Below are 13,661 nucleotides of genomic sequence, written 5' to 3'. Positions count from 1 at the left end.
TCTGTTCAGTGAGCGTAAGATGCTTTGAGTTTAGTCAGTCCTAAACTTAGTAGTAAGTTTATTTCAGCAGTAATTCAAGTTACTTTTCTTTGTAGTTAAATAAATTTATGGCCTTATTTTATGAAGGCTGTATTTCTCCCCGCCTTTTCAAAAGGCACTGATTCTGAAAACGTGAGCATGGTATTTAATAATCAAGTATGCCTACAGTCATTACCATTTACATATGTTGATAGCTTACAATAATTGCCTAATAATTGTTTCCCTGTAATCAGTTATTTAGTGGCTTCAGGCCTGTAGTTATGTTTGGTTGGTTGGGGGGCGGGGGCAGGATTTCTCCTGAAATTGCTTGGGTTGAAAAGCCAGGGTATATTTGACGCGTTATTCATCTCAATTTTATGGCTAATCGAGAATGTTGGAGGGATCACATGGGTGACAGGGCAATGCTTTCCTTCTTAAGAAGGACAGGTAGGAACCAGGGTATGAAACCAGTTGGCCTGTGGAATGACATTACAGAGTCCTGGAGCTAACAACCTGACGAGGAAAGCGCAGTAATGAAGGATGTTTTCCTAATAGGACTGTAGCAAGGTAGTTTGTGAGTCAAGACTGAGATACGTGCTGTGTTCTCGACCCCTGTCTCTAGCTCTCTTTGTGCATTGCTACGTAAAGCCAGTACAACTCTTCTGTTCTCAGGTTCGCCCTTCCTGAGGAAGTGCCATGACTGACTTTATCAGTACATGATGTTCCCAGAGGCACAGTAGATCTGGAGTATGTGGTGGGGAGATTGGTCTCTTGAGTGAAAACACTACAGTCCAAGGGGCTTCATGGTCTACACACCAGCTGTTGGGGTCTACCATACTGGAAAGAACGAGGTTTGGGAAATGCAGGCTGCATGTGCATTTGCCAGCATACGTTCACTGGGGTGCCAGAGGCTGAGGTGGGCAGAAAGTGTTGCAGCACTGCTGGAACAGAGTGCTCAGCTCCAGCTCTGGGTGGAGTGTTTGGCAGTGGCGTGTGCAGGCCACTTCAGAAGGGTCTGTGTGGGCAGTGCTTTTACTGGAAGCTTGTCTTCTGTAGCACTGCTGTTCTTAGTCTGACTAAACAGAAGCAGGAAACCAACATGCAAGGTTTGAAACTGAAACTCTCAGAAAACAGTATTTAACTTCACAAAGATGTCCATCCATAACCTATATTTTCTTTAAAGTTTTTGATCTGCTGGTCATCTTGCTTCCAAAGTGTAGTATAATTGTTGCAGGTGTGTAAGTCTCTATGCTCCTGTCTGTTAAGCCATATACTGAAGATGTTTTGCTATTAGTACTAAAAGAACTGTTGCCTGTTTTCTTCCTATCCAAAAGACAAACATAATTTTTCCTCTAGTTTCCATGCACATTAATACTTCTGGTGGGTTTTTTGCATTAAGAAAGAAAACAGCTTATGAATGTTTTGGCACTTCTGAATTACTAGCAGTTTTTTTAAAACAGGCTGTTGTAAATTTCCACTTACTAAAATTTGCCATTGTGGAGCAATGTGAGACGTCTGTGTAGAAATAACAAAAGTAGCTGTGTCCCAAGCAGAAACAATTCAGAAATATTTTATACTGATATTTCTAGACAAGTATGAAACTTTCATACATATTTTTAAAATTTAGGTAAACTTGAAGCAAAAATGATGCATTTATACGGATATTTTTAGCTTCAGGCAAGTTTTGAAACTTAGATGAAAAATCTTTGCTTTGTAGGTGGACTTTAAGGAATTATATACTTCAGCTGTTTCTAAAATTCTTTAAATGCTTAAACTTCTGATTTTCTCTGTTACAAAAATTTTCTTTATGTAGCATTTCTCTGTATTTAGTATAAAATAAAAAAAATGAGAAATGCAAATTAGGTGCTGTTACACAGGAACTTGTGAACCAGTGCATGCAATCTCTTGTTTTATATAGGTTTTAGACATTCAAAAATGACTTTATGATATAAAATGCAGCCCAGTGCACCTTTGCCTAAGTATCTAGAAAGGCAGAGGCTCAGTGGTGCACACTTCTAGTGATACTGCAGTTTTGGCAGCATTTAAATTACAAATGCGAAGTACTTATTATCTGGCTTTTTATTGGTTAAAGAACAATCTAAAAGCCTAAAGGCGTTCTTTTTTCTTTAAGTACTACAAAAGTGAGTGAATACTGATTTATTTTTAAATATAAAAATCTGCTTGTGAAATTGTTGGACTTTGGGAAAGGAAGATGACATCGATTTTATGTGCCTCTCCTCACTGAAGTGGTGTGTCTTGCTTGAGGAGGTTATGCAAGGCCCACTGTGTGGGAAGTTACCCTTAAGGCATAAGGATATGCCTGTGGTATGTCTGTGAACTGTTTACAACTGCACCTACACCCATGCAGTTTCATACTTGGATGTACAACAGCAGTGTGAGTCCTTGCAAACATATATGCAAGTCAGTCACTGTAGCCTTAACTACACTAGGCATCTGTGTGCTAATGTACAGTAAACCAGTCACTGAGTTTGTAAGGGGCAAGTTATTCCTCACTGGAACCCTATACAGGAACTTAAAGGGAGCTGCAGTCTTCACTGTGTAGCAGGAGCTAAGAATAGAGAGGGGGTTTGTGTTACCTCTCTTGGTGAAGTTTTAATGCCTAAGGCTAAAAATTTAAGTTTTCTGCATACTAAATGAGAAAGGGAATGTGAAAAGAGATCAGGCTTTCACCTCTGGAGAACGTAGAAGGTATGCTACATTTTTTTTCTGGATAATATAGGAAATGTGTGCTTTTGGCACTGGACAGTGACAATAATTCCTCAATTACCCCCGTGGGAATGTGGTATGGAATATCTTACTGTTCTGTAACATCACTCATTGCCTTACTTGGAACTGCATTCTCTGTAAATGCTTTCATGGGTGGATCTTGGTAAAGGTAGCTCTTATGGAAGGCTCAGTAAATTCTGTTCTACCTTCTGTCTGTATCCTCACTTTTAAGTCTCCACCTTTTCTGTTTATTTAAATAGTTTATCTGAGGCCATGTCAAAAGTCTGTGGAATAGCCATCAGGAAGAGATGGAGGGAATTTCTAGTACTGTTGTATTCTAATACTGTTGTACACTATTGTTAGCTTCCATAGTTGCTTTAAAAAAAAATAAATTCTAACTTTCAGTCAGACCTACCATCTCTAATACAATTTCACAGCACTTAATGCATCTACGGCCATGAGTCAAAATTTAAAATTTTTGTAGAAACATCATTATTACAGGCATGATACAGTTTGAGAAGTAATTGGTAGTTAGATATTGGAAGCAAAAAAATATTGAGGTCCTCAGAATTTAACTGATAGACAAGTCTAAGCTTAGCTTTGTCTCTTGGTGTCTCAGATATGACTTGGTTAAAGTGGAGTATTGTTTAATATAATAAAATGCCTTGTTAATATATCAGTGTTTATACATTGAAACTTTACTCAAACTAGTTATTACATAAGCTAGAAAGGTGCGCATGCCTCTAAGACTTAACAATTTCTCCCATTTGAAAATATAAGTTCTTGCTTATGGAATTGGTCAGCTTTTCACAATCTATTTAATCTGATTAACAACTCTAGATGCTTTAAGTAAATCAATAAATACACACACACACCCCTAATATATATACACTTAGAAAAGCAGTGAGAAATAATCCATATAACATTTGTAGGTGTATTTCATGGGTCAGAAGATTATAGTAAAAAACTTGTGATCTACCTGTAGACTGCAATGGAGAAATAAAGATCAAAGGAAAACGTGATGAGGAAAATGATAGCGTGTATATGAAATAACTGCCATTTCCACATGCGCTGTGGAAAACACGATCAGTGAGAGAGAGGGAAGAAAATTAAAGGAACAGTAATTTTCAACTTCAGTTGGAAAGAGCTTTCATGAAGGCATCAAAAGTAATGCATAGGAGAGACTGCAAGAGGAGTAAATAAGGAGCATGTTAGTGAGACAGCTGGCCATAGCTCAGGTGTAAGAGTTCAATATTAACCAAGAAAGACTTTCACATGATCTACTTATCTGCCTACAAATGACAATATTTTACACTCTAAATCTGAAGGTCTGAAATATGAAGTCTTGGCATTCAGAAATAGAAGTCTATGAGATCATGTACTGGTCTAAGCTGTATTAAAACACTTGGTTTTTTAAAGCCTCTATACTAAAAGCTGAAGTATGAAAGACATTAAAAAAACCCTTACATTTTTATATGCATGTGAAAAGAGGCAGGTTTTCCTAAGTCTACATATAAAAAAGTTGGGGAGGGTAGAACTCTTTCCTTGGATCAGAATACAGCTATTCCCTGTTTATACAGCAGTGATTTTGATGGTATTGCTCATACTGCTTTTTCATTTATTTTTTTTTATGGGCTTCCACCTCTGTCTCAAGGTGCCAGGGAAAGCTTTCTCTTCAATTTTTTTGTCTTTGAATGCACTGAGGCATTTGGAAGGTCAGGTAGACATTGAGGTAATGGTTTTCTTTGTAAGAACTGTTTTCTTCTCTAGAATCATAACATCTTGAAGGGTGAAAAGGAAGGAGCATAGGTGAAAATTGCTGAATAATATACACGTCAATAGTTACTTTCAGAACTTGAGGATATTTTCCCTTCTGAAGCAGCTGCTTTGAAACTCGTTTTAACACTTAACTAGCCAGTATTAACAGCTAGCTGCCGAGTAGTACCAGAGGGTACTGAAGTAGCACTTCAGTTCTCACATACTTGTTCTATGCAGAATGTGTACATACACTGACGTCAGAAAAGGCAACTTGAAGTTAATATCACAATTTCTGATGGGAAATCTTGTTTCCCGTGTTTTAATCTTTATAATGCTATATCACTAAAGTTAGGTAAAAAGCCTGCATGTTACAACTAATCAGAATGTTTGTAAAGTTTCATAGTTGATATTTTTCATTAATAACTTCCCTTAATTTAAGTGAAGGTTTGGGGGTTTCTTTCCAAAATGCAATCAAATATGGTGCTCTTGGTGCTGCACTCAGCTTCTTCTGTCCCAGTTACCTGCAGCTTTACAGCAATTTCTTTACCATTTGCATGTTTTTGTAAAAGTCTGTGACCTTATTAATTGGCCAATTAAATTTTTCGTGTGTGTATATATAGTACTGAGCACACTGACTTGTATAGCAATACAGTTGTAATTCCTCAAAATACACACTTGCCATGTATAATTGCAGGAGAAAGGGAGCTCTTTTTTTTTTTTTTTTAGTGAACTATACACCTTATTAAGCTGAGGAGAGATATATTTAGCCTTGAGCTCATCTGTGATCATTGTTTTGTCATCAGTTTAATTAACCAAGGAATATTTTTTTTTCCTACAGATTTAAACAGACTAAATATCTGATCACTTAGTCATCTGGAATCTGGTAGTGAGTGGAAAAAAAAAAAGTTTAGAATTCTGAAGGGTTTATATCCTATCAGTGTAGTATTGATAGTATTACTAAGAAAATGTCTGGATCATTTGTATTTCGTGCCTTTTCCCTCTGTCAGTGGCAACCATACCTCAGTACTATACATCAGACTCAATCACCTGTATGAATCCAGTTCTGTTTCATTTGCAGCCTTGCTTTGCATCTAAATTCCTCTCTTTTTCAGTGACAATAGAGATTGTTCAGAACTGAAAAAGATTCTATACACTGTAACACTAGAATGTAAAGCTAAAAACTGTGCATAAACAGGATTTACCTTTCACTTACGTAGGACCCACAAATTAAATTGCGAGTTAAATATATTTGCATTTGTCAAGATGAGAATCCTGCATTTAAAAAAAATCTCCTGATGTGTCCTCTCTGACACAGAAATCTTGTGTTTCAGTGCCTGACTAATCTCTGCCTTGCTGATGCTTTTGAATGAGCTTTTTATATGAAAGCTCTACTAATCCTTGTACTTACTGTTTGAATGTTTGCTACAGGAAGCGAGCAGCTGCAAAGCATCTAATAGAGCGCTACTACCACCAGTTAACTGAGGGCTGTGGAAATGAAGCCTGCACGAATGAATTTTGTGCTTCCTGTCCAACTTTTCTCCGTATGGATAACAATGCAGCAGCCATTAAGGCCCTCGAGCTTTATAAGATTAATGCAAAACTCTGTGATCCTCATCCCTCCAAGAAAGGAACGAGCTCAGCTTACCTAGAAAACAATTCCAAAGGTGCCCATAACAATTCCTGCACTGACAGAAAAATGAACAAGAAGGAAATGCAAGGCCCAAGAGATGACTTTAAAGGTAAGATGTTATTTTAGAATTTTCCTAAAATAAAATAATTTAATATGCACAAGTATAACCCTGTAGAATTCACTGTGGTGGTGTTCTGCTGATGACTTCAGTAAAATACAATGCAGGCAATGAAATATTTTACTGTGGATTCTGAAAAATGGCTTGATTAATGCTGAACGCTGATTCCAAATCTGGATCTTTATCAAATCTCTGTTAAGATTCATGTGCATTTGTTGTTTTCTAAGATTACTGGCTTTGCGAATATGGAGAGGTTTTTTAAATGCTGTTGTATGACTGCTTTAGTTTTGCTTATTTTGTAACTCTTATGTAGTTAATGAGTTATAAAAGTTATACTTTATCTAATTCTGAATTCTATATTAAGAAAATTAATAGAGGAACAAAAAATGATATACAGTGGATGATGGGCAGTACATTTACCAAACTAAAAAAGTTTAAGCAAAGTGATTTCTAAGCCAGTGCACAAAAGTGAAATACTGTTCTGTATGTCTTTTCTAACTTCTGTTTAGCTTTTCTGACCTTCTTGTATGTATTTACTGTTTAATAATAATCTTGGTTGTCACCAAAACCTGTGGTGCAAATGGAAATCACAAGCTAAATGAAATCAAAGCCATTAACCTTTGAGCAGACCGTTTTTAAGTATTGTTGCAATAAATGGTATAAACATAGAACTTCAGATTCTTTCAGTTTAGCTAAAGAAGGTGAAACTGCTTACTGCAAAGAATTAAAAAGCCCCACAGAATCAGCAATAAAACATAACACTGTTATAAGAGACCTAAGATGCTCCAGTCAATAACCTGCATCAGTTTGTTCTTTATCTGATGCAAGGTTAAATTTGTCCCCAAATTATTTATGACCTGAGTAAGCAAGGAGGCAAACAGTATGGAAGGGAAAGGGGAGTCGGTGTACTGTTAGATGGGCAAGAGGCACATTATGTCTTTTGTGCTTTGTCCCTTGATTTTGTGTATTTTTAATGGAGATGCGTACATACAGAATTTATCTCCTTCCCTCTGACCCTGCTGTCCTCTCTCCCCAAGATAGATATCTAAGAGTCTTCTCAAACTGTCTCCAGAGACAGTCTGTTGTGTAAAATAATGACTCAGACTTCATCTGTCACAGCATCGCAGGTATTGACCTGTCTTTGTAGCTGTATAGACAAAGAGCATTAATGCATTCTTAAAGACCTTTGAGACTCTTGGTTACCTTTTGGAATTGGATGATGTCTAAGGAGTGTGGTACACTGAAAGTCTTTAAGGTTCATCTACAGCAACAGTTACTGGGAAAACTGCAGTTACGTTTAAGAAAGCCAAGGAACAGGATGTGTAGCTTGCTTTTATGCTTGACATAGGATTGAAAATTCTAAATAAATTGAAAGAAATGCCCTTCAGAAAGAATTGTTTGAATTACTTTTCTGTAGTGCTAAGCTCTAAGACTATTGGGAAAACTTACCTGGGTCCATTGTCAGCATCTCAGTAATATCTTAGATGGCAGTCCAAAAAGAGGAAGCAAATAGAGAAATTGCAAATATATGAAAAGCAAAGGTTACAGATGTAGTCATATATATGAGAACACCATTTCAAAATCAATGTTATAATTACCTGGGAAGCTATTTTCAACTGATCACAAAAACATTAAATTGGGAACAGAGAATGTCAGTGGACAGGCAGTGAGCACACAATCGTAACAAAGCTTCCCTAAGAGATAATGAAAATATTATTAATAAGTTTGCTAATTAGGGAGTGTGTTGGTGATATATAGATCACATGCAACCTTTTTCTCACTTAAGAATTACTGCTAAAGCTTGATTTTGTGGATGGATTCATCATGAAGTATTACTGAGAACAAGGTCTGAGAGGAGATAAGTTTACTTTGCTGGATCACTTAGTAGCAGTAGAAAGGGTAAGAGGAGAGGGCATGTAAAAGCAAAAGCTTACATGTTCAGACACAACTCAGCAAAAATTTACTTGAGTTAGAAGAACGCTTCACTTAACGTTTTGTCTTTCTGCAGCTGTTCTAATTGCTGTAAAGTAAAAATGGGGCAGACCCTTATGGCAGCTCAATTAGAGGATGGTCACAGGATATGACTCAAAACTTAATGAAACTGCTGATGGTAATACTAAATGTTTTAACTGGAAATAGTACATGGTTAACTCCTTAAATACTAAAACCTTTGAAAGATTGACTGGGGTATTCCTGCTGTAAGTATGGACATCTGAAATGTGTTGTCCTGTTAGCGTCAACTTTTGCTGATAATTCTTATGCTATGAATAACGTCTGCAGTCCAGAGTCAGTGAACTTGGTGCTGTGGCTCTCATTTTGAGGAGCTATGGTGTGTAACAGCATCTGTATTGGCAGTTACACTTCTTTTAGGCAGGTTTGCTTCTTGAGCATGCATTAGGGCAGATAAAAATAGGAGATGTTGCACAAAGCTTGAATCGTTTCATAATATTTTAAATGCTGTTGTTTCTTTAAGAGGACAGATTTTAATTTTGAAACTTTTTCACTGTCTTCAGATTGGTTAGAAGTCAACCTCAGCAGCATGACATAAGCTTAATCTTTCCTGTGTTATATGTGCTCTAAAAATGGCTTGGGGCTCTGTGGAAAATCAATGGGTTGTCTGTCTTTGCATCATTTAGTTTGTATTTTTTAACTGAACGATTGCTTGGAATGAATGTTAGTGTAGGCAATCACATTTCAAAATACTTTTAACATATAACTGTCTTTATTAAAATGATACACTTCCTTCTTTCTGCAGGGGTACTTGTGCCAGCATTGTTGGTGAACACAGTGCTGTGATGTGTGTGGTTTTAGATCTCCAGAGATGCTGTTAAACAGATTCAGTTTTAGCTCTAAATTATGTGTCAGTTCAGAAGAATCTGCTTAACCTAGAACACCTTTTCGGGGTCTGATCATGTGGTAATCCTACTCCAAATAATCACTTGATGTGAAAGCATCTGTGGATTCTCTTTGAGAAGTAGCATAGAAAGCTATAAATAATGTTTTCTCCTTCTCTTTTCTAAAGAGAAAGGAAGATTCCAAATAACAAATGGACCACCAGATGACTTCATATCAGGGGTCTGCAGGTACAGGGGAACAGACAGGTATTTGGAGCCCATGCAGATGATATATGTAAAGCAGCTTGTTCATCTGAATAGCACATTGATGAGTATACTCAAGTTGTTTATCTGTGAGGCCTGATGTACAAAGAATAACCCATATGCCCAACTGAGTGTGTAATTTAGAGGGCAGTGTAAATTTCTGAGCATGTTTTTGGGAGGATTTTCAGGCATCAGTTTTTATACTAAACAGTTGCAGAAAGCATTAAAGATAGAAATAAGAAATCTTACTTTCCCATTAATATACAAAACAAATTACTGAATTCTTTCTTCAAGACCTGTTTTTAAGGTTTTTAAGCGGGGGGGGGGGGGGCGCGCGGGGCGCGCGGCACAGTGTATGAAGTCCATATGCTATATTTGAAAAGAGGTTGATACAGTTTACTTTGTGTATAGTTGCTTGCACATTAACTATGCAGATTTACCAGAAGACTCATTAAATCCTTTAAACATCTTACTGATTGATTTAATTGCTCTTGTTCAGATGATAGAATACTGTTAACTTCCAAATACAGTTAATTGGCTGCAAAACACTTTTACCATTGAGCATGTTCTCTGGTCAACATCTATGAATAATGTATTTTACAAAATCATAATGAATGAAATCATGTTTCTTCATGCTAATGAAATTATAAAGTATGTCTTGAATTTATCCAGCATTGACACTGTTTTTCCAGTGTTAATGATGATACGATACACAGATGTCTTGAGCAAATTAGAAGTATTTTTTAAATTTTTAACTTAATGAAATTAATACGTTATGTTTTTATAGATGTAACTTTTCTAACAGAAGACAAGATATATGAAATTCTTGAACTATGTCGAGAGAAAGAGGATTATTCCCCTTTAATCCGGGTGATTGGGAGAGTATTTTCTAGTGCTGAAGCATTGGTACAGAGTTTCCGAAAAGCCAAGCAGCACACCAAGGAGGAGCTCAAGTCCCTTCAAGGAAAGGATGAAGACAAAGATGAAGATGAAAAGGAAAAAGCTGCCTGTTCGGCTGCTGCTATGGAAGAAGATTCAGGTGCATCGTCATCTTCATCGTCAAGAATAGGTGATAACACGCAGGGAGATAATAACCTCCAAAAACTAGGCCCGGATGAAGTGTCTGTAGATATTGAAGCAGTCAGACGGGTCTATGATAGATTACTTTCTAATGAAAAAATAGAAACTGCCTTTTTAAATGCACTCGTGTACTTGTCACCTAATGTGGAATGTGACTTGACTTACCATAATGTGTACTCTCGGGATCCTAACTATCTGAATTTGTTTATTATCGTTATGGAGAATGGCAATCTTCATAGCCCAGAATATCTGGAAATGGCTCTACCATTGTTTTGCAAAGCAATGAGCAAACTACCCCTTGCAGCTCAAGCAAAACTGGTCAGATTGTGGTCTAAGTACAGAGCAGACCAGATTCGGAGAATGATGGAAACATTTCAGCAGCTTATTACTTACAAAGTCATAAGCAACGAGTTCAATAGTCGTAACCTAGTGAATGATGATGATGCTGTTGTTGCTGCTTCAAAGTGCTTGAAAATGGTTTACTATGCAAATGTAGTAGGAGGGGATGTGGACACAGATCATAACGAGGAAGAAGATGAAGAACCTATCCCAGAATCAAGTGAACTAACTCTTCAAGAGCTGTTGGGTGAGGAAAGAAGAAATAAAAAAGGTCCTCGTGTGGACCCACTGGAAACTGAACTTGGTGTTAAAACTATAGATTGCAGAAAACCACTTATCCCTTTTGAAGAATTTATTAATGAACCACTGAATGATGTTCTAGAAATGGACAAAGACTACACTTTCTTCAAAGTAGAAACAGAAAATAAATTCTCTTTTATGACCTGCCCCTTCATATTGAATGCTGTTACCAAGAACCTGGGATTGTATTATGACAATAGAATCCGGATGTACAGTGAAAGACGCATAACTGTGCTCTACAGCTTAGTTCAAGGACAGCAGCTCAACCCCTATTTGCGACTTAAAGTGAGACGTGATCACATCATAGATGATGCGCTCGTCCGGGTAAGTCACACAGTAACATGGATTTTAAGTTTGTTGGTTCTGTCTAGTTCAAACTATGTGGGCTTTGACTGACTGAAGAGGACTGCATGCAAGTGCGGTGTTTTATTTACTACGTCTCCCCTAGAAGAAACTCAAATAGTTGTACCATATTAAGTTTGAATTCTAAGTGTGCTGCTGGAGATTTGTATGTTCAGTGGAGTTAATTCTACTCGGGGCGGTTGCAGACTTAAATGTTTTAAGGTGCCAAATAGTTCTTATTCCCTTTAAGAATCTTAATAGATTTTGTGCTGTTAACAGCTCTTAATGGTGAGAATGACCAACTTCTGTTACTTTGTCCTCTGGAGTGTTTTGGATTATCTTCTCATAGTAGGGTTTTCTAGGTGGAAGTAGGAATTGTTTCAGTTGTGGGCTCTTCATGTGGACTTCTGAACTTGCAGATACAAAGTGTGTGGAGTGCCTGCATGATAAGTGGAACATCATTTCTCTAAGCATTGTTGCAATTTGGTGCAAATATGATATAACTGAGAAAGGAGAAGACAGACCTGTTGGTACCTAAGAACTGTGAGAGCAGCCTGTTTCTGAATATGCTGGCTTTCTAAAGTAAAATTGAAAGCCATTTTTTGACACATCTTTGGAAGATGGGAATTATACAAGATACGAACTATACAGAGTATTTCACAGTAAACTTTTTTACAAAAATATGTTCTTTAGTTTTAGGACTCTTCTTTTTTTTTCCTTAAAGGTGTTATTTTTCTGTGTTCTGCTATTAAAGCACAGCAATGTTCACAAAATTTTAGATTTAACCATGGCTTTACAACTTGTTGCTGAAGAGCCAGGCAGGTGTTTGGAGAGACTCTGGGGAAAGGACCTGGTTTTGCCTCTCAGCTCAGCTGTTACTTTTAGTTAAATCTGGTGACTTTTAACTGCTACTGAAGTTTAATTGTGAGAGCCCTAAACAAGCTCCCGCCTTGATTTTTCTGTGTACCTATGAACTTCCAGATGGGTTAGCTGCTTCATGGGAATTGCTGATGATACGACTTAGGAAGGAAAACATTTGTCTCCAGTACCAATAGGACAAATAAAATTGTGTTGTAGAAATGGGTTCTGTCTGTAAACCCAACCTTAGGCAAATGAGGAATGCACTGTTTTAAGATTAAAGTGTACTATGTACAGTTTTCTAATTCTCAAGAATTTGTAATTTCATTGTCTATCAGACTTACAGTTGTATCCAGTTATGTTTTGTTACATTAGTGTGGTGGAGTTTATTTCCTTGACTGTTCAGCTTTGGGATATGTAAAAGAGGGACGGTACTATCTGTTTAGGAGAGGGTGGGCTAAAAAACCTTAAGAGCTTGGTTTTAGGGAAGTGTTTAATGTCAGTTCCAGCAGAGAGGAAGCAGACCTTCCTCCTCATGATGATGATGGGAAGGAAAAACTGTAAATACTAAAAGGGGCGTTCTTCCACATACTGCTTGTTGTGGAAGGAAGTTGAAATCTTTGAGGACAAAAAAATGTTTAGTGTTGCTTAGAAAGCTCACAGGTGACATCAAGTTGGTGCAGCTGCTGTATCACAGTGGTGCCACAGCAGTCACCACTGTGCACACTCTTGGGCTGTTGGAAACCTACATAGTTTAAATTAGTATGTTTGAGCTTAATCTGATTTAAACTGTGATGCACTTGCAGCAGCCCTTGCACAGCCTAGCAGTCTATGAGTACATGCCTGGGTAGTTGCCATGGATCCTCTTAGGGCTGTTAATTTAAGCTGTCAGAACATGCTAATTTATGGTGATCTGACTCTGTCAACCCCCCCTCCCCAGGAGAGTAAGAATTTAAAACTGTTTATTCTGAGACAGAAATTAAAGAAAAAAGATAAAATTGTTCCAAATACAAGTCTGAGCTGAACTGCAGTGTTAGTCAACGAGACCATGTGCAGCTCAGGCATTTCTCAAAAGTGGAAAATAGATTATGTTCAGTAAAACGGAGATGAGTGAAGAGTCACCATCCTAACTGGAGAAAGGGAGTATGTGCCACTTCAAAAATACAACAAAGTAGCTGTTGTGAGATGACGTGGACTTAAAGACATTTGTGTTGATAAATGTATGTAGTGGGTACAGAAGTCACCTTTTAACTATTGATGTGTTTTAACTGATGATGTAAAGTATCAGTGCTCAGGGAATAGATTTTAAATACTCCTGAGGAATTGTTAGGAGTTAAGAAAGGAACAGATGGAACAATTCAGTCTCTCTTGTTTACTATGGTTTGCTTATGTC

General features: G+C 37.3%; 1 protein-coding gene across 12 annotated transcripts in view; it reads left to right on the top strand.

Moving 5' to 3' along the window:
- UBE3A (ubiquitin protein ligase E3A) overlaps positions 1 to 13,661 on the top strand; it is a 54,431-nt gene that overhangs the window by 26,147 nt on the left and 14,623 nt on the right. For all 12 annotated transcript variants that reach the window (XM_056327351.1, XM_056327344.1, XM_056327340.1 and 9 more), the window contains 2 exons: positions 5,932 to 6,242; positions 10,137 to 11,392. In XM_056327351.1, the coding sequence (XP_056183326.1) occupies positions 6,047 to 6,242; positions 10,137 to 11,392 (1,452 nt within the window). In that variant the 5' untranslated portion in view covers positions 5,932 to 6,046. The remainder of the gene's footprint in view (positions 1 to 5,931; positions 6,243 to 10,136; positions 11,393 to 13,661) is intronic.

The sequence above is a fragment of the Falco biarmicus genome, chromosome 2, assembly GCF_023638135.1.
Source record: "Falco biarmicus isolate bFalBia1 chromosome 2, bFalBia1.pri, whole genome shotgun sequence".
Lineage (NCBI taxonomy): Eukaryota > Metazoa > Chordata > Aves > Falconiformes > Falconidae > Falco > Falco biarmicus.
This window is presented reverse-complemented; position numbering and strand designations above follow the sequence as displayed.